Here is a 25442-nt window from a genome sequence, read left to right on the forward strand (position 1 = left end):
TCAGCACTTCTGGCTGAAGATTGCTGCGAATGCTTCAGCCTTATCTTTTGCACTGATGTGCTGGGCTCCTCCATTATTGAGGATGGGGATATTGTGGAGCCTCCTCTTCCAGCGAGTTGTTTAATTGTCCACCACCATTCACAGATGGATGTGACAGGACTGCAGAGGTTAGATCTGATCCATTGGTTGTGGGATTGCTTAGCTCTGGTACTTGTTGCTGATGCCGTTTGGTACGCAAGTAATCCTGTATTGCAGCTTCCTCAGGTTAACACTTCATTTTTCTTAAGGCGTGCCTGGTGTTGCTCTGGATATGCAGTCCTGCACTCTTCATTGATCCATGGTTGGTAATATTGGTAGAGTGGGGGATATGCCAAGGCCAAATTGTGGTTACAGATTGTGGTCGAGTACAATTCTGCTGCGGCTGATGGCCCACAGCACCTCATTGATGCCCAGTCTCAAGTTGCTAGATCTATTTGAAATCTATTCTATTTAGCACACTGGTAGTGCCACACAACAGGAGGGAGGATATCCTCAATGTGAAGATGAGACTTTGTCACCACAAGGACTGTGCGATGGTCACTCCTACCGATACATCTGTGACAGGCAGGTTAGTGACGATGAGGTCAAGTGTGTTTTTCCCTCTTGTTGGTTCCCTCACTACCTGCCGCAGTCCCAGTCTAGCAGCTGTGTTCTTTGGGACCCCATGTCAATTTTCTTTCCCTATGTTTTGAATGACTCCAATCCATCTTCACCCTCCAACTTCCAGTAGCTTACACGTGAAACAAGTGTCACACCGACAGAAATAATGACAGAATGTTTGTACTGCGTGGACATTATTTTCACAGCAGACATTGATTTAGGGCCCCCGCTACTTACTCACTGCCAACTGATAGCGTTACACGTATGGGAACTTGGAGAATCTGAGCTTTCCCTTGCAAGGAAATAAAATATTGTGGGTTTTATTAAATATAACACACCACTTACTCAGCCTGCACAAATTACTTAATCAACCTGCATTCGTTATATTACTGCCAACCTAATAACTTTTAAATCTCAACCTTGGTAAGAATTTTTAACTCAAGAAAATTGTTGGAACAGTTTAAATCACTATTGCATAACTATGGATGTATCCAAGGATTCATTAGTCTCCAAGATTATATTTCCTGTAACATTAGAAGACATCCCATGGTGTTCCTCACAATTGGTTCAGGAACTGGAAGTTTGTTCACCCCAGTCTGGTTATAGGTGAAGCATAACCCCTCTTACTGCAGCAAATTGCCAAAGCATTATACTGTGAATGGAATGAGGTTAAAAACATTACATAACATACAGATACTGAAAGGTACAGGTCATGAATAAAATATTTGTGAAACTGCATGCTCAGCAATTTACAAAACTTGCTTAAGGTGCAGCTAACAGTTTTATCCTTCTGTCCATTCATACTCTCCCACTCTCCAGCTTTCTCTCTTTCCTGGTCTTGCTCTCCCCATCCCTCCCACTCACGCTCCCTCCCTTCCCACTCTCTCACTTGCTTCCTCACCGATCCAGCTCTCGTTCCCTCCCCATTCCCACACTCTCGCTCCCTTCCTCCCTGTTCCTACTCGCTTGCTCCTTCCCTCCCAATTCCCGCTCTCTCACTCCTTCCCTCCCAATTCCCGCTCTCTCGCTCCTTCTCTCCCAATTCCCGCTCTCTCGCTCCTTCCCTCCCAATTCCCGCACTCTCGCTCCTTCCCTCCCAATTCCCGCTCTCTCGCTCCTAGTCCCTGCTCTCTCGCTACCTCCCTTCCTGTTCCCCGTCTCTCACTACCTACCTGCCTCACGGTTCACACTCTCTCGCTATTCCCTGTTCTCGCTCTCGTTAGCTCCTCCTTCCCATTCCCACTCTCATTACCTCCCTAACTCCCTGTTGTCACTCACAACTCCCTCCCTGCTCCCGCTCTCCTGTCCCACTCCCTCACCAGTGCTGCTGTCGTTCCCTACCTCCCCGCCCTAACTCTCTTGATCCCTTCCCTTTCCCGCTCCCTCTCCCCCCCTTTCCCGCTCTCTCTCTCCCCTTTCCCGCTCCCTTTCTCCCCTCTCCCATTCTCTCGCTCCCTCCCTGTTCCCGCTCTCTTGTTCCCTCCGTCATGTTCCCACCGGCTCGCTCCCTCCCTCCCTGTTCTCACTCTCTTGCTCGCTCCCTCCCTTGCCCCCCCTCCCTCTCTCAGAACCTCCCTTCCCATTCCTGCTCTCTCTCACCCCTCCTCCCTGTTCCCACTCTCACTCCCTCCTCCTTCCGTCCCAATTCCCGCTCCATCCCTCCCCGTTCCCATTCTCCCGCTCCATCCCTCCCCGCTCCCGCTCTCTCCCTCCCCGTTCCTGCTCTCTCGCCCTATCCCTCCCCATTCCCGCTCCATCCCTCCCCGTTCCCGCTCTCTCGCTCCATCCCTCCCCGTTCCCACTCTCTCGCTCCATCCCTCCCCGTTCCCACACTCTCACTCCATACCGCCCCGCTCCCGCTCTCTCGCTCCATCCCTCCCCGCTCCCGCTCTCCCGCTCCATCCCCCCCCCGTTCCCGCTCTCTCACTCCATCCCTCCCCGTTCCCGCACTCTCACTCCATCCCTCCCCGCTCCCGCTCCATCCCTCCCCGCTCCCGCTCTCCCGCTCCATCCCCCCCCCGTTCCCGCTCTCTCACTCCATCCCTCCCCACTCCCGCTCTGTCCATTGTTCTCTGCTTCCTCTTCACAGCTCAGTTTTGTCTCATTTGCAAATTTGGAGATATTACATTTAGTTCCCAATCTAAATCATTATTACATAATGTGAGTAGCTGGGGTCCAAGCACTGATCCATGTGGTACCCCACTAGTCACTGCCTGCCTCTTGGGAAAGGAATTATTTATTCCTACTCTTTGTTTCCTGTTTGCCAACCAGATTTCTATCCATCTCCATACACAACCCCCAATTCCATGTGCTTTAATTTTACACACTAATCTCTTATGTGGCAACTTGCTGAAAGCTTTCTGAAAGTCCAAATAAACCACATCCACTGGCTCCCCCTCATCAACTCTACTAGTCACATCCTCAAAGAATTCCAGAATATTTGTCAAGCATGATTTCCCTTTTGTAAATCCACGCTGACTCTGCCTGATCCTGCTGCTGTTTTCCAAATGCTCTGTTATAATAGACTCTGTAAGAAGTTTAACAACATCAGGTTAAAGTCCAGCAGGTTTATTTGGGAGCAAAAGCCACACAAGCTTTCGGAGCTCCAAGCCCCTTCTTCAGGTGAACTTCAACTTCAGAAGGGGCTTGGAGCTCCGAAAGTTTGTGTGGCTTTTGCTACCAAATAAACCTGTTGGACTTTAACCTGGTGTTGTTAAACTTCTTACTGTGTTTACCCCAGTCCAACGCCGGCATCTCCACATCATAATAGACTCTAGCATTTTCCCCACCCTGGTCTATAACTCAACGTTTCTCTCTACCTCCCTTTTTAAATAGTGGGGTTACATTAGCTTCCCTCCAATCCATAGGAGTTCAATCCAGAGTCTATATAGAATCTTGGAAGATGACCACCAATGCATCCACTATTTCTAGGGCCATTTCCTTAAGTACTCTGGGATGTAGATTATCAGGCCTTGGGGATTTATCCACCTTCAATCCCATCAATTTCCCCAACATCATTTCCTTATTAATACTGATTTCCTTCAGTTCCTCCCTCTCACTAAACCATGTTCTTCAACATTTCTGGAGCACTATTTGTGTCCTCCTTTGTGAAGACAGAACCAATGTATGTATTTGGTTGGTCAGCGATTTCTTTGTTCTGCATTATAAATTCCCCTGCAAGAGACCTACATTTGTCTTCACCAATCTTTTTCTCTTCACATACCTATAGAAACTTTTACAGCCAGTTATTATGTTTCCCGCAAGCTTACTCTCATACTCTATTTTCCCCTCCTTAATCAATCTCTTTCTCCTCCTTTGCTGAATTCTAAACTGCTCCCAATCCTCAGGTCTGCTATTTTCCTAGCCAATTCGTATACCTGTTCCTTGGATCCAATGATGTGGAGATGCCGGCGTTGGACTGGGGTAAACACAGTAAGAAGTCTCACAACACCAGGTTAAAGTCCAACTGGTTTATTTGGTAGCAAACACCACTAGCTTTCGGAGCGCTGCTCCTTCGTCAGGTGAGTGGGAGTTCTGTCACAAACATAAAGACACAAACTCAATTTACAGAATAATGATTGGAATGCGAGTCTTTACAGCTAATCAAGTCTTAAAGGTACAGACAATGTGAGTGGAGAGAGCATTAAGCACAGGTTAAAGAGATGTGTATTGTCTCCAGACAGGACAGTTAGTGAGATTTTGCAAGTCAAACCAGCAGACAAAGTTTGTCATCAAACCAGCAGACAAAGGAGGGGCCATCGTCATACTGAACAGAACGGATTACTGCAAAGAAGTGTACCGACAACTGAACACCGAGGAACACTACAGACAGTTACCCGCAGATCTGACCAAAGAACACACCCGTCAACTCAACACTCTGATCAAGACCTTTGATCCGGACCTTCAGAGCACCCTCCGTGCTCTCATCTCACTTACTCCCCACGTTGGAGATCTCTACTGCCTCCCGAAGATACACAAGGCAAACACACCCGGCCGTCCCATCGTATCGGGCAATGGGACCCTGTGCGAGAACCTCTCCAGCTATGTCAAGGGCATCCTGAAACCCATTGTACAAAGAACCCCCAGCTTTAGTCGCGACACTACGGACTTCCTACAGAAACTCAGCACACATGGAGCAGTTGAACCAGGAGCACTCCTCGTCACAATGAATGTCTCGGCACTCTACACCAGCATCCCCCACGATGATGGCATTGCTGCAACTGCCTCAGTACTCAACGCCAACAACTGCCAGTTTCCAGATGCAATTTTACAACTCATCCGCTTCATCCTGGACCACAATGTCTTCACCTTCAACAACCAGTTCTTCATCCAGACACACGGAACAGCCACGCCAAATTCGCACCTCAATATGCCAACATCTTCATGCACAGGTTCGAACAAGACCTCTTCACTGCACAGGATCTTCAACCGATGCTATACACTAGATACATCGATGACATTTTCTTCCTTTGGACTCATGGTGAACAATCACTGAAACAACTATATGATGACATCAACAAGTTCCATCCCACCATCAGACTCACCATGGACTACTCTCCGGAATCGGTTACATTCTTGGACACACACATCTCCATTAAGGACGGTCACCTCAGCACCTCACTATACCGCAAGCCCATGGATAACCTCACGATGCTCCACTTCTCCAGCTTCCACCCTAAACACATTAAAGAAGCCACCACCTACGGACAAGCCGTCCGTATACACAGGATCTACTCAGATGAGGAGGATCACAACAGACACCTCCAGACGCTGAAAGATGCCCTCATAAGGATGTGACGCTCGACTCATCGATCGACAGTTCCGACGGGCCACAGCCAAAAACCGCACCGACCTCCTCAGAAGACAAACACGGGACACAGTGGACAGAGTACCCTTCGCCGTCCAGTACTTCCCCGGAGCAGAGAAGCTACGGCATCTCCTCCGGAGCCTTCAACATGTCATTGATGAAGACGAACACCTTGCCTTCAAACAACCGCACAACCACATACAGACCATTGTCCGCAGCAAACTACCCAGCCTTCAGGAGAACAGTGACCACGACAGCACACAACCCTGCCACAGCAACCTCTGCAAGACATGCCGGATCATCGACTCGGATGCCATCATTTCACGTGAGAACACCATCCACCAGGTACACAGTACATACTCTTGCAACTCGGCCAACGTTGTCTACCTGATATGCTGCAGGAAAGGATGTCCCGAGGCATGGTACATTGGGGAGACCATGCAGACGCTACGACAACGGAAGAATGAACACCGCTCGACAATCACCAGGCAAGACTGTTCTCTTCCTGTTGGGGAACACTTCAGCGGTCACGGACATTCGGCCTCTGATATTCGGGTAAGCGTTCTCCAAGGCGGCCTTCACGATACACGACAACGCAGAGTTGCTGAGCAGAGACTGATAGCCAGGTTCCGCACACGAGGACAGCCTAAACTGGGATCTTGGGTTCATGTCACACTATTTGGAACCCCCCACGACTTGCCTGGACTTGCAAAATCTCACTAACTGTCCTGTCTGGAGACAATACACATCTCTTTAACCTGTGCTTAATGCTCTCTCCACTCACATTGTCTGTACCTTTAAGACTTGATTAGCTGTAAAGACTCGCATTCCAATCATTATTCTGTAAATTGAGTTTGTGTCTCTGTGCCCTGTTTGTGAATAGAATTCCCACTCACCTGACGGAGCAGCGCTCTGAAAGCTTGTGGCGTTTGCTACCAAATAAACCTGTTGGACTTTAACCTGGTGTTGTGAGACTTCTTACCTTGGATCCAATACCATCTCTAATTTCCCTTGTAAGCCACAGTTTGGCCACATTTCATTTTTGCATCAGAAAAAGATAAGGAAAGAGTCAGAGATGGGCCAGGTGAAGCCAAGACCGGGGTGCAAATTGGAAGCTATGTGAATGAGATTTTCCAGCTGGGAGCCAGAACAGTGAAATCATAATACTGGTTAATTATTTCATGAATAGGAACAAAAGAATCCGCTTTGACTCTGGCATAGCTTTATCTATTTTCAACAATTACCCATATAATTCCCAACTGTTAACTCAAGCATCCAAAATATCTGAACACGATTAGGCTGAGCATAGCCTTGTGTCACCATTCATTGACCCGATAAGTTGTTTTCAAGCAAGATACACACAACATGGAGAGGCCTGACTGCTACCAACCCAGAATGAAATGCCACACTTGTGCAGCCCATGATTTTCTGATACTTGCTACCAACGAGTGAGGTTTTGCCACCTAGGAATCACCCCAAATAAATCACACTAGTGTATTTCACATCCTTAAAAGGGTGTTGGCACTTTAACACAAAGCTTGCAGGATTGTCAAATGTTCCATTCTTGCTGGGTGGGGCAGTATTTCTGGCATCCACATCAGCTAACAATATAAACAAATTATGTTTTCAGTGCAGTTGGGGCTTGTGTCACTCCTGCATGATTTTGACTTGTACATTAAAAAAAAATCAGATTCAGCAATCTGCCTGGAATCTGAACAATGTGAATGAGTGGTGCCCAATAATGTACTCCCTGCTGTTGCCCAACCACATCTTGCATCTGACTGAAATTTCAAGTCAAGACACAAGGCCAGCTGTGAGTCCCTCAGTGGGACAGAGGGTTATAAAGTAACATATTTATATTTACAGCCCAATTTCAGATGTAGTGCAGGCAAACTTGTCTTTTTTTTTGTTTTCTCTGTTTTTTAAAATATTTGTTCATGGGACATGGGCGTCACCGACTAGGCCAGCATTTATTGCCCATCCCTAATTGCCCTCAAGAAGATGGTGGTGAGCTGCTTTCTTGAACCGGTAAAGCGAGAAGTGGATGTTCAGAGAAAGATTACATTCCAGCTAAGCCATTAGGAGCTGGATCTGGCAGAGCAGGGACAAGACAAGGTAGTGCGCAGGAATACGGTTGAGCCCAGAATTTCAACACCTTGGAACAGTGTACCCTGCCATCCTAGAGCACTGCAATTGGCTTAAGGTGAGTTTGAGGAAGCAAGACACCAACAATGTGGACTGCAATGATTCAAGAAAGCAGCTCACCACCACCTTCTCAAGGGCAACTAGGGATGGGCAATAAATGCTGGCCAGCCAGCGACACCCATGTCCCACGAATGAATAAAAAAAAAATGCATGACTGTGACCCTAAACCAAAAGTAAGTGAGCATCCTGTACCCAGTCTGTCTTTCAATTTATTGCATTATTGCCTGGCAAAAAAATAAAATCAAGTTATTGGTGAACATAAAGATGCAGATACAGTCTCCTCAACCCCCCAACACATTCAGAATAATGATAGTTCAAACATTCAGTATGTTAATCCACTTGCCAGGGATAATTGAAAAATGCATTAAACGTGTCACTTAGCAAAAAAGTGTTAAAAATCACAATCATAGCAATTCTACTGCACACATCATCAATAACGCACAATATCATAGTCCAGCCACATTTAAATGAAGAAACTGGATCGGACCACACATAACAAATTCAATTCATTACCCAGAGACCATACTGCATTTAGTTTCCACTTGTAATTAAATAATTTCCTGCATAATGACAGATTAGTGCTAATGATATAGGGACAACTGACAGGTCAGTATGTCTCGGTCAACAGGCAGGGCATTTACAACAAGCTGGCTACACTCAGGTACAATCTTCCTTGTTTAAAAATCTGCCTTTTCAGATAAGATGCATGAAAAATGACAAACTGAAGACCCCTGTCCCTCCTTTGCTAATGAACCTTGTAAACTGCAAAGTCTTGGACATTTTACTTTATTTCTGAGGGTGGTTTGTAGCTCAAGCAGAACTCCCAAGATATCATTCCAATGCTATGAGCTGCAATATTAAAACCCATTCAGCTGCGGGGTTTTTATAAGTGCATGTTTGGTTAAAGAAGCAGCAAAAGATAAGCGATCCTGCAGATCATTTGGTCTTTTGTCTACACTTATATTTATAACCTTCAATTTTACTAGCAAACAGAAATTTGTCAAGCTCCATTTAGGAAAACAATAAACACAGCCTTTGACGGGAGGCTGCTACCATCTCTCTGTCATTTCTGACTGGTGGTCATAGAGCCTGGTTCTGAAAACATTGCTTAAGGTTAAAACCTTGCTTAAAACTAATGGGTTGCAAAGGATAAGTTGTTGACAACACAAATTCTTTGACCCCCGAGACACACATATAATAGTCAAAAGAGGAAATTCATTTCAACCTTTGCTGGTTCACGCAGTGAAATGTCCATCAGCCTATAGGTGAATGCAAAACTGGGCTTCAAAACCAGAAATACCAGCAAGTTGTCCACTGAAAGCTTTCCCACTACACCATATCAAATAGATATTACATTAATTATATGTGATCATTGCACAGACGAACAGAGAGAAAATAAAGAACAAGATGACTAACAGTAGGTACTCAAGGTAAAGCTGAAAAACACTCGAAATACTTCAAACTCAAAATAACACCACCACCCTCAGATAGGAAAAATAGAACTGCCACCAATTAAACTTGAAGCAGATGGTTTAAAAACAAACACTTGCATTAATTGTGAAAGCAATAAATGATTTGTAACAGACATCTATAAGGCAGTTAGGGCACAATTCTGGACATATGCTATGCAAAACAAATTGAAAGAAGCCAAAATACATGGTGCACAAATACAACAAGTTAAAGAAGATCTTTAAACACTAAAAGTACCCAGGTTATGAGAATGCATTGTACCAATCACTGAACCCCAATGAAAATAAACAAATGCAACTCAGATACTCTCTTGCCAAAAAACCTCAGGTTATTCACTTCAGCAATACCTGAAAATATACTGGCTGCATCTCCTTTCATTGTAAGATACAGAAGAGCAGTATGTTATGAACACCTTTGAATTTATAATTTAATACGGAAGTTAACTTTCAAACCATACAAACATATTGGAGGACACACATGGTAAAAGGACTTTGTAATTAAGCTGTGGAAATAATCTTTAATGGTATCAAGTGCCAGAATATATTTATAGCAGTTTAAAGTTCCTATACAAAGTTAGAAATTTAACAAAGTGCTCATTCTGACATTTCATAGTAAACTTTATCACTATTTCCAAAATGAGTTAGTCAAACAGCTAGGCTGGTCAAATAAAGTGGCCTGGCTTTTCCTTGAACTGGTGGTCATAGAGCCTGGTTCTGATCTTTAACTTGTGCCGTTTTGTCCCGATATTCTTGTTGTGGATTTAGTCCAAAATGTTCTAAGGAAGTAATTTGAATACACTGTAGCATGCATAATGAAGAATCAGGGACCTCAAAGCGAGGAAGGGTTAATTAGACTCGAAGCGTTGGCTCTATTCTCTCCCCAGAGGCTGTCAGACCTGCTGGGATTTTCCAGAATTTTCCTGTTTTTGTTTCAGATTCCAGCATCTGCAATATTTTGCTTTGACCTCCAAGTGCCCATAGCTTTACCACATCTGTATCAATTCAGCCAATCCATACTGGCATGACAAGAGTGAGAGAATGCTGAATTTCAATTCCTTTACAGCACTGTACATGATTACTTGATGAACATTGTTCAACCTATTGACATTAAGCTGCTATAATCAGCCTTTGGGAACATTATATATTACAGATCATTTTCAGTCACATATTTAGAAGATTACATATGTCATTTGAGCCACCTATAAAGCTTCTATTAAACAAACGTTAATAGCCAACACATTTTCCCTCTCTTTAGTCCTGATGAAGAGTCAAACAGACTCAAGATGTTAACTCTGTTATTTCTCCCTATGGATGGTGCAAAGCCTGCTGAATTTTTCTGGCATTCCTTGTTCTTGTTGAGTAATAGTGGACCTTGTTTAACCCATTTCTCAGGAATGAAACTGAGGGGAAATGGTCCAATTTCTGGAGTTAACTTCCTGCATCCCAAAACTGTTTGAAATATGTCTGACACCATATGACTCTCACCAACTTTTACAAGTGTACCATAGTTAGCATTCTTTTTAGAATCACAGCTTGATACGGCTCCTGCTCTGTCTAAGACCACAAGAAACTAAAAAAATGGTCCATCACTCAAACCAGCCTCCCATCCATTGACTATGTCTACACTTCCCGCTGCCACGGACAAGCAGCCAGCATAATTAAAGACAAAACGCACCTACTCTTTTCCACTTTCTTCTGTTGGGAAAAAGATACAAAAGTCTGAGGACATGTACCAACCGACTCAAGAACAGCTTCTTCCTTGCTGCCATCAAACTTTTGAATGGACCTACCTCACAATAAGTTGGTCTTTCTCTGCATCCTAGCTATGACTGTAATGCTATATTCTGCACTCTCTCTTTTCCTTCTCTATGAACGGTATGCTTTGTCTGTGTAGCACGCAAGAAACAATACTTTTCACTGTATACTAATACATGTGAATAATAAATCAAATCAAGCCTTAAGCAGGCATATAGTAATGAGGGACCTAACACCTGTTTAAGTATTGATCGGAAAGTGCACAGAGCATCGTTTTTTTCCGGTTTCAACTCTAGCTGAACTGCAGTAATGTAAAGGAACGGCTAAAAGCTGTCAATGGGATGCAATTTATTTTTCTTTTTAACTGACATTGCTTCTTCTAGTTCCATAGCTCCACTGCAGGGTTGTGTTCACCCTGTTTACAGTTGCAGGGGAATCCCATGAAGCTGCAGAGACTCCACCATCCCAGGGAAAATCAGCAGACAAACTCACTGTCTTCTTTCACAATGGGAGCATCTACAGAAAGTACTAGAATAGGATGCTGTCTCCACACAGTCACAAACCTCTGACCCAGGAGACACAGACATCAGTACAGGCACTCTTACACTAATAGGAGTTTTATTACTAACAACCATGGCTCAATGGGAGCACTCCCACCTCTGAGTCAGAAAGTTGTGGGTTCAAGCCCAACTCGGAGAACTTGAGCAGCTAGGCTGATACTGGAGGGCAATACTGAAGGAGTGCAATACTGTCATTAGTACTGTCTTTTGAATGAGATGATAAATCAAAGCTCATTTCAACCCTCTCAAGTGAATGTAAAAAGATCTCATAGCACAAAACTGGCTCTACTTCATAGGCTGTAAAGCATTTTGAGACATCCGATCTTGTGGAGAGGCTATATAAATGGAGTCTTTCTTTCCTAACAAACATGCTGGCCCACACCAATTTCTCCTTGTCCACTGCACAGGTATTCTGCTTACAGTCCGAGAACCAAATGTGAGCCTCTCTCATATCTCCCGCTGCCCCCTCCCTCTTTTCCTCCTTTCCCGTCACATGCTTTCTTCGATGGGTTTCTTCTAACTTGATCTCGGCATTCCCATCTTAGCTCCATAAAATTTAACCCTTCATAAGTTTGAAGTTGGTGGTGACAAAGTTTCTCAGTCTTATTCAATGTAAAAAAAAATTAAAACTTAAAATTATTACTTCCGAAGGTCAAAGAGCTGGTCACCTTTTCCACAGACAGGTGTTTCCTTCAACTACTTGGACAGACCGAAACTCTTCCTCCAGTACCCAACAGACAAGGATTAATGAGACACAATTCATATCTTCATTTCCCATCAATAAATACAACATATCACAAAGATTGTGAAATAAAATCAGCAAGTATGCAAATGTTCACCCTTAAAATCAGTTGATAAGATGCTTCTAAAGAAGCCCCTAATTATTGAAGCAACGTAAAGCAGCAAACAAGACTTTGAGAAATTGTCAGCGCCCGGTTTCTAACAGGCTCTCTGCTTAAAGTTGCTTTTGGATATTTGAACATTTTAAAAATAAATATTGTTTTCACTTATTGCAGTTCAAATTGCACCAAAAGCTGTATTAAACCGGAATAAACAAAGCCATCACGCGGTTAAGAGAATGTTATTCCCTTTAAATATATATGATCTGGAAGGTGATCTAACCAGCAGACAGCAGCAACTTGCATTTATACAGTAGATTTAGTATAGCAAAACATCTGAAGACACTTCACATTTGACACCAAGCCACATTAAGATACATTAGGGCAGAAGACCAAATGCATAGTCAAGAGGTAGGTTTTAAGGATCATAATAAAGGAAGACAGAGGGGTTGAGAGATGGAAAGGTTTATGAATGGAATTCCAAAGCTTGGGTCCTCAGCAGCTGAAGGCACGACCATCAGTGGTCATCCAATTAAAACAAAGGACCAGCAAGAGGCCACAATTCAAGGGCCACAAGTATCTTGGAGGGTTGTAAGAGGTCAAAAGATACATCATGGAGGAATTTGCACTCTCTGGTTCTCAATGCTTTCACGAATGGGAACAGTTTCTCCCTACTCACCCGGTCCAGTCTTCTCTTACCCAAGGAGAACAGTCCTAACTTCTCCGATCTATCTACATAACTGAAGTTCCTCATCCCTGGAACCATTCTTGTGAATCTTTTCTGCATTCTCTCCAATGCCTTCACATCCTTCCTAAAATGCGGCACCCAGAACTCAACGCAATACTCCAACTGAGGCCGAACGAGTGTCTTATGCAAGTTCATCAAAATCGCCTTGCTCTTGTACACTATGCCCCTATTAATAAAGCAACCCAAACTTCCAAACTCAGAGGCTCACCGATCAAATATCACAATCCTCATCCCAAAAAAAAGAGAATCCAACCCCCTCCAGGGAGCACAGCAACCCTACCCAAGAGAACTATGAAAAGGCAAAGACCCTCCTATCCCCTCACCCTACTGAACCCTAGGTATCAAGAACAAACTGTACAAACATGCCAAGAAAACTTCATTTCCAATGTATATCCTGCATCATCCAGGCTATCAAAACATGCAAACCCTTCAAAACTTGTGTGATTGCAGCCTCTTGAAAATCCGATAAAAACTAAAATAAAATCCAAAAGTCACTGAATTTATATAACACCTTTTCATGATTACCAGACATCTCAAAGCACTTTATAGCCAAATGAAGTACATTTGAAGTGTAGTCATTGTTGTAATACAGGAAATTGGCAACCATTTTGTGCACAGCTAGCTCCTACAAACAGCATGCACAGTGGTATAGTGCCAGGGAACCCGAGTTTGATTCCCGGCTTGGTTCACTGTCTGTGTGGAGTTTGCACGTTCTCCCTGTGTCTGCGTGTGTTTCCTCCGGGTGCTCCGGTTTCCTCCCACAGTCCAAAGATGGGCTGGTTAGGTGCATTGGCCATGTTAAATTCTCCCTCAGTGTACCCGAACAGGTGTCGGAACGTGGCGACTAGGGGATTTTCACAGTAACTTCATTGCAGTGTGAATGTAAGCCTACTTGTGACACTAATAAATAAACTTTTAACTTTAATCAGCTTTTGTGATGCTGATTGAAAGATAGATATTGATGAGGATACCAGGGGGTAACTCCTCTGCTATTCTTTGAAATAGTGCCATGGATCTTTTACACCCCCTGACTTTAGTGCTCGAGTCCTGAAGTGGGGCTTGAGCCTCAAACCTTCAGAGGCAAAAGTGCCACTACCTAAGCCGTGGCTCACAATGCAGGTTTTAAACCAATGAACAAGTTAATAATTGCTCGTTGCAACTGCAAAGCATGATTCATCTCTGGGCAATTCATAACTAATAATTTAATGCTCATCTTTCATCAAGGAAACAAACAGTTGAGAGGCAGTTAATCTCACGTGCCGTTTGATTCCTACAGCAGTGAGAAGCCCTTTATACGATTAATGGTCACACACAAAGAATCTCACACTGTTAAATTGGAATACATTACTTAGTAATTTGTCAGGAAAAGCTTGCAAGGTACATTGTTTTACTTTGTGTTTAGAAGATTGACTATTGTGTTCATAAAGCATCAATTAATTCAACCTACATTTGAAAGCGCCAACACATTTATTTCCTGAAACGACAAACATTCTCAGTGAGCACATTTCTGCCAATACCAACTGAAATTGTCTGTTCCATTGATTTTCCAACACAAGCTATTTATGAAATGTCAAATTCTGCCCAGAAATGGTGCTATAGAAACTTGTTTTCTAAGAGATATATTAAATTCATCCTAGGAATGGTGATAAATGATAACCTTGCCTGGACGGAGAATGAATACAAAAGAAATGTGTGGCTGGCCAGTGCCATCTGCTGGCTGGATTGTAAATGAACTCTGCTGTCATTTAAAGATCCTTTGGAGAACTGGGGGAGAATTTTAATGGCACAAATTGATAGGTTCATCCAGCTTACTCCGACAGAGTATTTTTCCTATTTGGCTTTCAAGATGTTTCAACGTCAGGCCTGCACATTCAGGCTTTCCTCCAGCGTTGCTCATCACCAAGAAAAAAAGAACAGGAAAGTATCCACTTCCTTACAAGGATTCTGCACACTGCACCATATTATTTTGTTTCGTGTTTATAACAGATGGGCTACAATGGAAGTCACGTCACGCTCGTATTCCTGAGCTCCAAAACATGCTTCACAATTACCTTCAGCTAGTTCAGCACCAATTCTTTTAAACTCCAGCTCAATAATTCTCTTCTTAATTTTAACCACTGGAATTGTAATTTTTTTGATACGGTCTTAAAGCCTCCCATGATGGAAGGTCATCAACCTGAAACATTGGGCGTGATTTTCCAGCCACGCTCACCCCAAGACCGGAAAATCCCGACCGAGGTCAACGGACCTTTGCATGATCCGTGTCCCGCCCGCTACTAGGAACAGTTTCTCCTTATTTACTCTATCAGAATGTTGAAACCCCAGTTGTGCTGTAAACTATCCCTTTACTTCACAGATGAAAGGGAAATTGTGATCAAAGACAACTGTGCCTAATATTTCTTGTAAGAGGTGTATTTAAAATTCAGATCCGTTTTGCAGGATGATGCTTTGTCTCGGAAAACCTTTAAATTAGTAGCTGGGAGAACAAGATAAGTACACATTTTAGACATGGAATGATTTTTTTAAGCAGAGCTAATGCATTTGGATTTACTTAGGTTCCCCCTGGGGTTTTAGAGCAGAGATTTGATTAGATTGATTAACAGGGACAGAGTCATGTGTTTAATGGGATGAGCAGGAGGAACAGACCAGTTTCATTTTAAAACCAAGAGGAGTTGCTGCCTGGATAGCAGAAGAAAGCAGCGACTCTCTGAAAGCGCCAGGATTGTTAACCTAAGTCAAAGCAAGTATGCCTGTGTTTTGCTAACTAATTTAAAGAGAGGTTTAAGTCTATAAGAGAAATATTGCTTGATTGGAACTCATAGGTTAGCAGTTAAGACTTGTATCTTGTCATATTTAAGTATTGTTCAATTGTTAAAGGTTAAGCTAATTCACTTATCATAATTGTGTTGTTAAATGACATTTGTTCTGATAAAAGCTTCCCAGTGTGTCCGTGGAACTGTGCCTGGAGGGAAACATCTTATCCTCGCATGAATGCCAAAATAGAAAACTGTTGGGGTCTAGTCTGGCTTTCATAACATACCTTGGGGTTTCTGATCTGGTACCCCAACATAACTGATCAGCATTTCTACTTGGAGACTAAGCTAATGTGTTTTCCATTGTCACGGGGAAGAGGCTAGAGTAATTCATACTGAGATCAGTTTACAGGCTTAACTATAAATGCAAGAATATAACAGGCAAATGGCAGTTTGATCTTGTGTGACTTTGGGCCAACTGAGAAGTAATAGACTAAGAGACAGAATTTGCCAGGCCTGTAACTGAAAAAGATAAACTGGAACTGATTGTTCCTTGTTCACGTTCTGGTGGCACAGTGGTTAGCACTGCTGCTTCACAGCACCAGGGACCCAGGTTCGATTCCCGGCTTGAAAATGAGGCTATTGCTCACCACACACAATCTGAGCGGGAGCTCACACCCAGATTGAAAACAAGGCTCATGAGAAATAAATGGGAGGCTGGAAGATTTCCCTAGCTTGCACCTAGAGAAGAAATCTCCAGTGTAACGCTCACAGTGAGAGATTGCTCTCAGATTAGAGGTTACCTGACTGGGAAAGTAAAAAGGAAGCAACCTGTTAGAAGCTGCGTGCAACTGTAAACTGTTTGCAATAAGAACTGTAATTCCACGGATAAGTAAGGAACTGTTAATATCTGTAATTTAAAGTATAAGTCGCCCACAAAAGAAAATAAATGTTTAGTCAACAGTGTTTTTCCTCATTTGACACAGTTAAAATTTTAAAAGTGATATCCTGTTGTGTTAGTCTTTCAGCTCTTAACTGGAATTTCAAATTTCTCTTTAAAAGTAATTGGTTTCTATTGGAGATTCTAACACTTACCCTATTCTAGTAACTCCCTTCTGCACCGTCTCCAAATCCTTATAATGAAAGTGGTGCATAGAATTGAACCCATTATTCTAGCTGGTCAAACAAGTGTTTATAAGGAATTAGCATAACTTTCTTGTACTCAATATCTCTATTAATAAAGCCAAGGATCTTTTTTCAGCAGTCTTCTCAATATGTCCTGCCACCTTCAAAGATTTTTGCACATGCACTCCCAGGTCTCGATGTCCCTTTAAAATTCTATCGTTTAGTTCATAATGCTTCTCCTCATTCTTCTAATCAAAATTTATCACTTTACACTTCCCTGCATTAAACCTTTACTGCCATGTATTTGGCCATTTCACGCATCTAAGCCCTCTTCAAGTCTGATACTAAACTTCTCAACATTTTCTATATCATCTGTAAATTATGTCTAGTATATGCAAGTCCAAATCATACATCAAAAAGAGTGGCGATCTCAATACCAAGCCCTGAGGAACACCACTATTTTCCTTTTGCCATTTCTTAGACAATTTTATCTCCACGCTGCCATATCCCTTTAATCCCATAAACTTCAATTCTGCTAACAAGTCTATTATGCGGTTCTATGTTAAACGCCTTTTGAAAGTCTGTAATTAACCTACAAGACCCTCAGCAACCCTCTCCGTTATTTCAAAGAACTCAATTAAGCCAGTCAAACATAATTTACCTTAACAATCTATATTGGCTTTCATTAATTAGTCCGTACTTTTCCAAATGCCAATTAATGTTGTTCCCTGTTACTGTCTTTAAAACCTATTCACTACTTATGTTCCCTGACTGGCCTGTAGTTACTGGATTTATCACTTATGCAATATTGTGGATAACTATCCTATATAAATGTGACTACATATCAAAAATGCTTCATTGGTTGTAAAGCGCTTTACAATGTCTTGAAGCCATGAAACATGTTTTATAAATGTAAATAATCAGTCTTTAACTTTGAGCAGCTCCTGTTCATAAAGCCATAAATGATTCCAGGATAATTCTGCATTTGAAGACTCACAGAACTGAACTTGTTTCTATTACAGATAATCCTGAGGTTATTTCAAAGTCTGAAGAGTCAGATTAAAACCTCCTGCTAAAATAGTATCAATTTAAGCAGCACAAATAATCACGTAATAATAGTAACAAATTGCCTATTTGTAATCTACAGTGAAATAGTAAAAGTGTACTCAGACTCGGGTGCACTAGGCACATCTAAAAGGTACCATTCTAAAGAAGGTGCTGGAGCAGAAAGATCTGGGGGTACATGTGCAAAACTTGCTGAAGGTGGATGGTGTCAAGTTGATGGAGAAAAATCCCAAATTACAAATGGACATACTGAAATTTAAATAAAGCCTGTGGTTTTAAAAATGGGCATACAAGCCAAAGGTGGCTGATAATGTAAATACAGTCACTGGTTGAATTATGTTGGTGATACTGACAGAAATTGAAATATCACTTCCTGTGTTTCCTGGGACACATTAAAGGCACGAAAACTATACAGAAAATAATTGCCATCCCATATGAAGATAATGGAAGCTGATTATCATCTCAACAGGAATGATATCCTGCAAGTTATATCCCAGACCAGTTTATGGATTTTTGCCATCCAGGAATATACAAAGACTGGGATAAAAGCTAGCTGCAAAACTTGGTCAGTGTCAACTAGCGCTGGGTATTTCAGAGTGTGTGGCCCAAGTGGAGAGACACCCCTGCCAAGGCTTTGCAAGCAAAACCCTCTCTCTCTCCGATTGCTGAAACAAGTCAAGTCAGAAAAGCTGCAAAACCAACTATTCAACTGCTGAAGTAGCACTACTGGAATCACAAATCTCAGTGACGTTCTATTCCTCATGGACAAGCCAAAGACTGATTTGTATATGTTTTTTTGAAAAACAAAGATCTCATTGAATCTCGTTGAGAAAGTGGTTAAAAAGTCATTTGGGGCCATGGACTTTATAAATAGAGGCATAGAGCACAAAAGCAAGGAAATTATGATGAACCTTTATAGAATACTAATTCGACCTCAACAGAAGTATTGTGCCCAACGGAAGTCCTCTGTCCAATTCTGGGCACCACACTTTGAGGAGGATATTGAGGGCACGGAGAATATTTACAGGAATGGATCCAGGAATAAGAAGCTTCAGCTATGTGGATAGATGGAGAATCTGGGTTAAACTTACTTAGAGGAGAGAAAGTTGAGAGGCGTTCAAAGTCATGAGGGTCAAGGCAGAAGATAGAGAAATTGTTCCCATTGACCAAAGGGTCAAGACCCAGAAGACAATAACTGAAGATGATTGGCAAAAGAACCAATGGCAACGTGAGGAGAAATGTCTGTGGTTCAGATCTGAAATGCACTACCCAAGAGTGTGGTGGAGGCAGTGTCAATCATGACTTTCAAAAAGGAACTGGACAAATACCACAGAGAGGTAGTTTGCAGGGCTACAGGGAAAGGGTAGGGGAGGGTGGGCTAGCTGAGTTGCTCTTGCAGACAGTCAACACTGACATAATCAGCCGAATGGCCTCCTTGATTGCTGTAACCTGACCATCATTTTCCAAACATCTCTAGCTACATAATGGATACTGGAGTACTGCTAACATTTCGGCAGCACGGTGGCACAGTGGTTAGCACTGCTGCCTCACAGCACCAGGGACCTAGGTTCGATTTCCGGCTTGGGTCACTGTGCGGAGTCTGCACATTCTCCCCGTGTCTGCGTGGGTTTCCTCCGGGTGCTCCGGTTTCCTCCCACAGTCCAAAAGACGCGCTGGTTAGGGTGCATTGGCCGTGCTAAATTCCCCCTCAGTGTACCCGAACAGGTGCCAGAGTGTGACAACTCGGGGATTTTCACAGTAACTTCATTGCGGTGTTAATGTAAGCTTATTTGTGACACTAATAAATAAACTTTAAACATTTTACCATCGTTTAAAAATAGAGAAAGGGATAACCTAACTTAACGCAGGCCAGTCAGCCTAATCTATGTGGTGGACAAATTATTGGATAAAGTTCTGAGACAATATAAATCATTATTTAGAGGGGCACAGATTAATCAAGGACAGTCAGCTTTAATTTGTCAAGGGAAGGTGGCTAACCTGACTGAATTTTTCTGAACAGGTAACAAGGATGCAGGTTGCACTTTTAATGTAGACTGGCTGGATTTAACAGGATATTTAGCAAAGATCCCTCCTAGTCAAAAAATTAAAAGTTCATGAGTTCCAAGAAAAGGTGGCATGTTGCATCTGAAATTGGCTCAATAGCATGAAACAAAAAGTTAAGGACATTTATGTGACTAGAAAGCTCTTTCCCAGTGAGGTTCTGCAGCACTAGGCTCCTTGCTGTTCATGCTATAGATCAATGAGTATGGATAGTGGGTACAATTAAGAAGTTTTCATATGATATGAAAATGGTCATGTGGTTGATGGTGAACAAGAAAGCTGCAGAAAAATATCAATGAACTGATCAGAAAAGTGGCAAAGGTAATTCAATTTGGAGAAATGTGGAGTGAAGTATTGTGGGAGGACAAACAAGGTAAGGGAATCTATAATAAATGGCACAACACTAAGAACTACAGATGAACAGAGGGACCTTGCAGTGCACGTCCACAGACCCGGAAGATAGCAGGACAGATTGATAAGGTGGTCGATAAAATGTACGGGATTCCTTATTGGCCGAGGCCTAGGGTGCAAGAGCAGGAAGGTTACGCAAGAACTTTATAAAACACCAATACTGAAACATAGAGTACTGCATACAGTCCGGTCACTGCCTAACAGGGTGGATGTGATCACACTTGTGAGGTTACAAGAGAGATTTGAGGATGTTGCAGGAATGGAGAATTCTAGCTCTGAGGAAAGATTGGACAGGCTGGGAGCACTTTCTTTGGAACAGAGGAGGCAGAGGGGAGACTTATCTAAGGTGTATAAAATTCTGAGGGGCCTAGATGGTGTGGAAAGAAAGGACTTATTTCTTTTAGTAGAGACATCAATAACAAGGGGGCATAGATTTGAAGCAATTGGTAAAATGATTAGAGGAGGATTAAGGAACATTTTTCCCTCCCAGAGCATGGTATGGAACTCACGACCCAGAAAGGGAGGTAGAAGCAGAAACCCTCATTACATTTAAAAACAAACTTGGATCTGCAGTTGAGATGCTGCAACCTACAAGGCCACAGGCCAAGAGCTGGACGATGGAATTAGGCTTGTAAAGGTATTTTTTGGCCAGCGCAGATGCAACAAGCAGAATGCCCTTCTTTCGTTCTGGAGATCTTTCTATGGTGGCATAACCCAACCAGAATGAGTGCTGCTCTCTTCCTTATTATAAACCTTTGTGAGCGAATGAATTGAGGATGAAGGTGCTGACAAAGTTCAAATGTCAACCATTCTTCTTCATTCCATTTATTAGATTTGCTTTTATCTTTCATTAATTTCCAAACATTTAGTGTTACTGATTTTTGGACACACAAGTGTTTTCTGGTTAAACACAGAACTGGTATGGTAGCTGTATGGAGATAATGCAATTCTGATACTTCACTAACTTTCAAGCAGTCTTTACATTCTCTGACAGGCCAATCTGTCATTGCCAAACAAAACGCTTACCAGTCATAGAACTTTCCGATGTTGACAGCTGCTCTCTCAATTTCTCCACATCATCTGGATGAACCTGATCATACAAGGTACTTCCAAACCATTCAGACTGCGGGTGGTTTAAAACAGGTGTAACAGAGTCTGACACATAGATGATTCTTCCAGTCTCAGCGGCAGCTACAAAAAGGAATCCATCTGCTGCCTCCAGAATCAGGTGTTTCAACTCCTTGGAAAGGAAGGGAAAAGATGTCGGTTAAAATGCAGCAAGATAGAATATTTCACTATTCCATACTGGCTGCATAATGCAAACATTTCAGTTATGATCAACAATAATGTTCACCCTCATCTGCAGATTAACAGATATATTTATCAAAGACTTTTGGGTTCTCTTAAGGTTAGCCACAGATCTATTCTCATACTTTCTCTCCATCCCCTTTTGTCATTCTCCTTTGTTATTCAGATAGTTCTCCACTGTTGGCAGGATGCGACCGACACGTGGTGTGCCACAGGGATCACTGCTGGGGCCACAACATTTTACTCTTCATATCAATGACTGGGATGAAGGGATTGAAGTATAGTTGATAAATTTGCTGATAATAAAAAGATAGGTAGGAAAGTAAATTGTGAACAGGACATAAGGCGATTACAAAAGGAAATAGGTTGAGTGGGGAATAAGGTCTGACAAATGGAGTATAATGTGGGCAAATGTGAAATTTTCCATTTCAGCAGGAAGAATAAAAATCCTCTGACCATCTAAAAGTTTATTTATTAAAATCGTGAGAGATTGCAGAGCTCTGAGATGCAGAGGATTTTCACAGTTACTTTATTGCAGTATTAATGTAAGCCTACTTGTCACACTAATAAACTATAAAAACAGAGGATTCTCATGTCCCCTTTTTGCCCTCTTGATTTCTCTCTCAACTCTACTCCTACACCCTCTATGCTCTTGAAGGGATCCACTTGATCCCAGCTGCCTATGCATGTCATGTGCCTTCTTCTTTTTGACCAGGACTTCAATATCCCGAGTCATCCAGGGTTCCCTACTTCTGCCAGCCTTGCGCTTCACTCTAAGAGGAATGTGCTTACCCTAACCCTGGTTAACACACTTTTGAAAGCCTCCCACTTACCAGACATCACTTTGCCTTCCCACAGACCCCCCCAATTAACTGTTGAAAGTTCCCATCTAATACCATCAAAATTGGCCTTGCCCCAATATAGAATTTTAACTTTTGGGCCAGACCTATCATTCTCTATAGCTATATTAAAACTAATGGAATTATGGTCACTGGTCCCATAAGTGATCTCTCATTAACACTTCCGTCACCTGCCCTTCCTTATTTCCCAAGAGGAGGTTAGGTTTTGCCCCCTCTCTAGTCGGACCATCCACATGCTGAATGAGAAATTCCTCCTGAATACACTCAACAAATTTCTCTCCATCCAAGACTCTAATACTATGGCTGTCCCAGTCAATGTTGGGAAAGTTAAAGTCCTCTACTAATACCATCCTATTTTTCTTGGAGCTATCTGTAATTTCCTAACATATTTGCTCCTCAATTTACCACTATTTGGGGTCCTATAGTACAATCCTATCAATGTGATCTCTCCGTTCTTATTTCTCAGTTCTACCATATAGACTCAGTGGGCGAACCCTTGGATATATCCCCCCCCCCCCTCAGTCCTGCCGTGATGTTCTCCCTAATCAAAAACGCGACTCCCCCATCTCTCTTACTTCTTGTATGTTTCCTCTTTTCAGGGAATCTAGAACTAGGAATCATTGTTTAAAAATACGGGGTAACTCATTTAAGCTGGAGACAAGGAGGAGATTTTTCTCTCAGAAGGTCGTGAGTCTCTGGAACTCTCTTTCTCAAATGGCAGTGGAAGCAGAATCTTTGAATATTTTTAAGGTAGAGCTAGATAGATTTTTGGTCAACAAGGGGGGTGAAAGGTCAAGGGGGGGTGAAAGGTTAAGGGGGGCAGAAATGTGGTGTTGAGGTTCCAATCGGATCAGCTATGATTTTATTGAATGGCAGAGCAGGCTCGAGGGGCCAAGTGGCCTACTTCTGTTCCTAATTCATATGTTCATAAATATTACAGTTGTCGTACGCTTCCTTTATCTGTATCTTATATCACTATATGGGAGTTCTAGTTTTGAATGTTCTTTCCTTCTCTGTCATGAAAACATCTACTCTGTACCTAAACTATCTCAGCTTTAAAGATAGCACATCATTCAATTGCTGCTTTGATTGAAATCCAACTGGACCCGATTTTCAACTCACTGAAGTGAACGCTCCTCCGGTAATTTTAAACTTGTCATTTTCCATTACTATTGTGGTGATATAAACAGGGCCTAGTTTTAAGGCTGATAAAATTGGATATCCTAAATTAAAGAATTGGGCATTTTGAAATCAAACACAGTCACACCTCAGGCAGGCCAATTGTACAATACACAAATGTGTCTGGGCCTGACCCATCAACCACCCATCAAAGGTCGTTACACTCTACTTGAGACTTAGCAGGAGATCATGGCACCTCATTGAAATGCATCGGTCTATTGTTAGAAGCCCAGATCGGGCCAGACTTTCTGTCACCAAGAGATCCTGTAGAAAGCTTACCTGATAACAAGTTCAACAACATGGAGATGGACACCTGGGGGGCGGACCCTGGTGTCCTGTCAGGCAGACATCAAGAAACCTGGGGGCGGACCCTGGTGTCCTGTCAGGCAGACATCAAGAAACCCACTGGGTATTGGAACCCCCTCCTGGGACCTCATTGGCCAGAAGCCAGAGAAGTTTCTGGAAAGGCAAGCAGGCTGGGGATAAAGGGACACACCCAGAGGCACACGGGAGCGAAGACTCGACAGGGGAGGCGGCCGTGACCATTCGGAAGACTGACCAGAGAAGGAAGGAAGGAAGAAGCGGCCATCGAGACTCACCTTCGTGACGACAGACCAGAGGGACTCAGAGAATCGGGCCTGCAGTTTAACCAAGCCATCTTTACGGGTAGTATACTTGAATCTGGGGTATCCTCTTGTTTTATGTGGGTAATTTAAGGGTTAATAGTGTTATTATTAATAAACTTGTTGAACCTTTACTTATGTTTGTCCTTTGTCCACCTTGCAAATAAGGGCACCGGGGTAAAACCTTGGAGTAAGTAAACTGGTTGAAAGTATCTGAGAATTAACAGGTACTACACTATTCTAAACCTAATGACACTTTTTGCGCACTTCGTTTCTTCTCTCTATAATGTTTCATCCTGTTGCCCACCTATCTGCCAAATTAGGTTAATTCTCCTTGTTAATCTTCCTGCAAAGGGGTGACACGGTGGCCCAGTGGTTAGCACTGCTGCCTCACAGAGCCAGGGACCCAGGTTTGATTCCAGCCTTGGGTCACTGTCTGTGGAGTTTGCACATCCTCCCCGTGTCTACGTGGGTTTCCTCCGGGTGCTCGGGTTTCCTCCCACAGTCCAAAGATGTGTGGGTTAAGTTGATTGGCTATGCTAAATTAATAGTGTCAGAGTAAATATGAGGAGTTACGGAAATAAAGTCTGGGTGGGATTGTGGTTGGTGCAGACTCGATGGGCTGAATGGCCTCCTTCTGCACTGTAGGGATTCTATGAAAGACACTGGTTTTAACCCTGTTGCAGTGTCACCACTCGATCTTGAAGTTTTCCCACTTGCCCCATAACTGGTCCAAATGCTCAAGGAATCTATAGGCTCTTCTGTCAGACATTAACCTGTTCTATTTTATTAATCCTACCTTAATCTCAATCAAGCATGAGGCACTGGGAGTAATCCAGAGATTACCATCTTTGAGATCATGCTTTTTAACTTTCACCTAAGCACCTGAGACTGTGGGACCGCAATGCTTTTCCTTTCTATGTCATTGGTTCCACTCAGAATGTTGTACACCCTCAATGACCTCATTCACCCTGGCACCAAGAAGGAAATCATGATGTGGAGATGCCGGCGTTGGACTTGGGTAAGCACAGTAAG

At 42.8% G+C, this 25442-nt stretch overlaps 1 protein-coding gene across 3 annotated transcripts in view; it reads right to left on the bottom strand.

The window, feature by feature from the left end:
- arnt2 (aryl-hydrocarbon receptor nuclear translocator 2) overlaps nucleotides 1-25442 on the bottom strand; it is a 391537-nt gene that overhangs the window by 298497 nt on the left and 67598 nt on the right. For all 3 annotated transcript variants that reach the window (XM_078241563.1, XM_078241562.1, XM_078241561.1), the window contains exon 4: nucleotides 21464-21677. In XM_078241563.1, the coding sequence (XP_078097689.1) occupies nucleotides 21464-21677 (214 nt within the window). The remainder of the gene's footprint in view (nucleotides 1-21463; nucleotides 21678-25442) is intronic.

Source organism: Mustelus asterias, chromosome 24, assembly GCF_964213995.1.
Source record: "Mustelus asterias chromosome 24, sMusAst1.hap1.1, whole genome shotgun sequence".
NCBI lineage: Eukaryota > Metazoa > Chordata > Chondrichthyes > Carcharhiniformes > Triakidae > Mustelus > Mustelus asterias.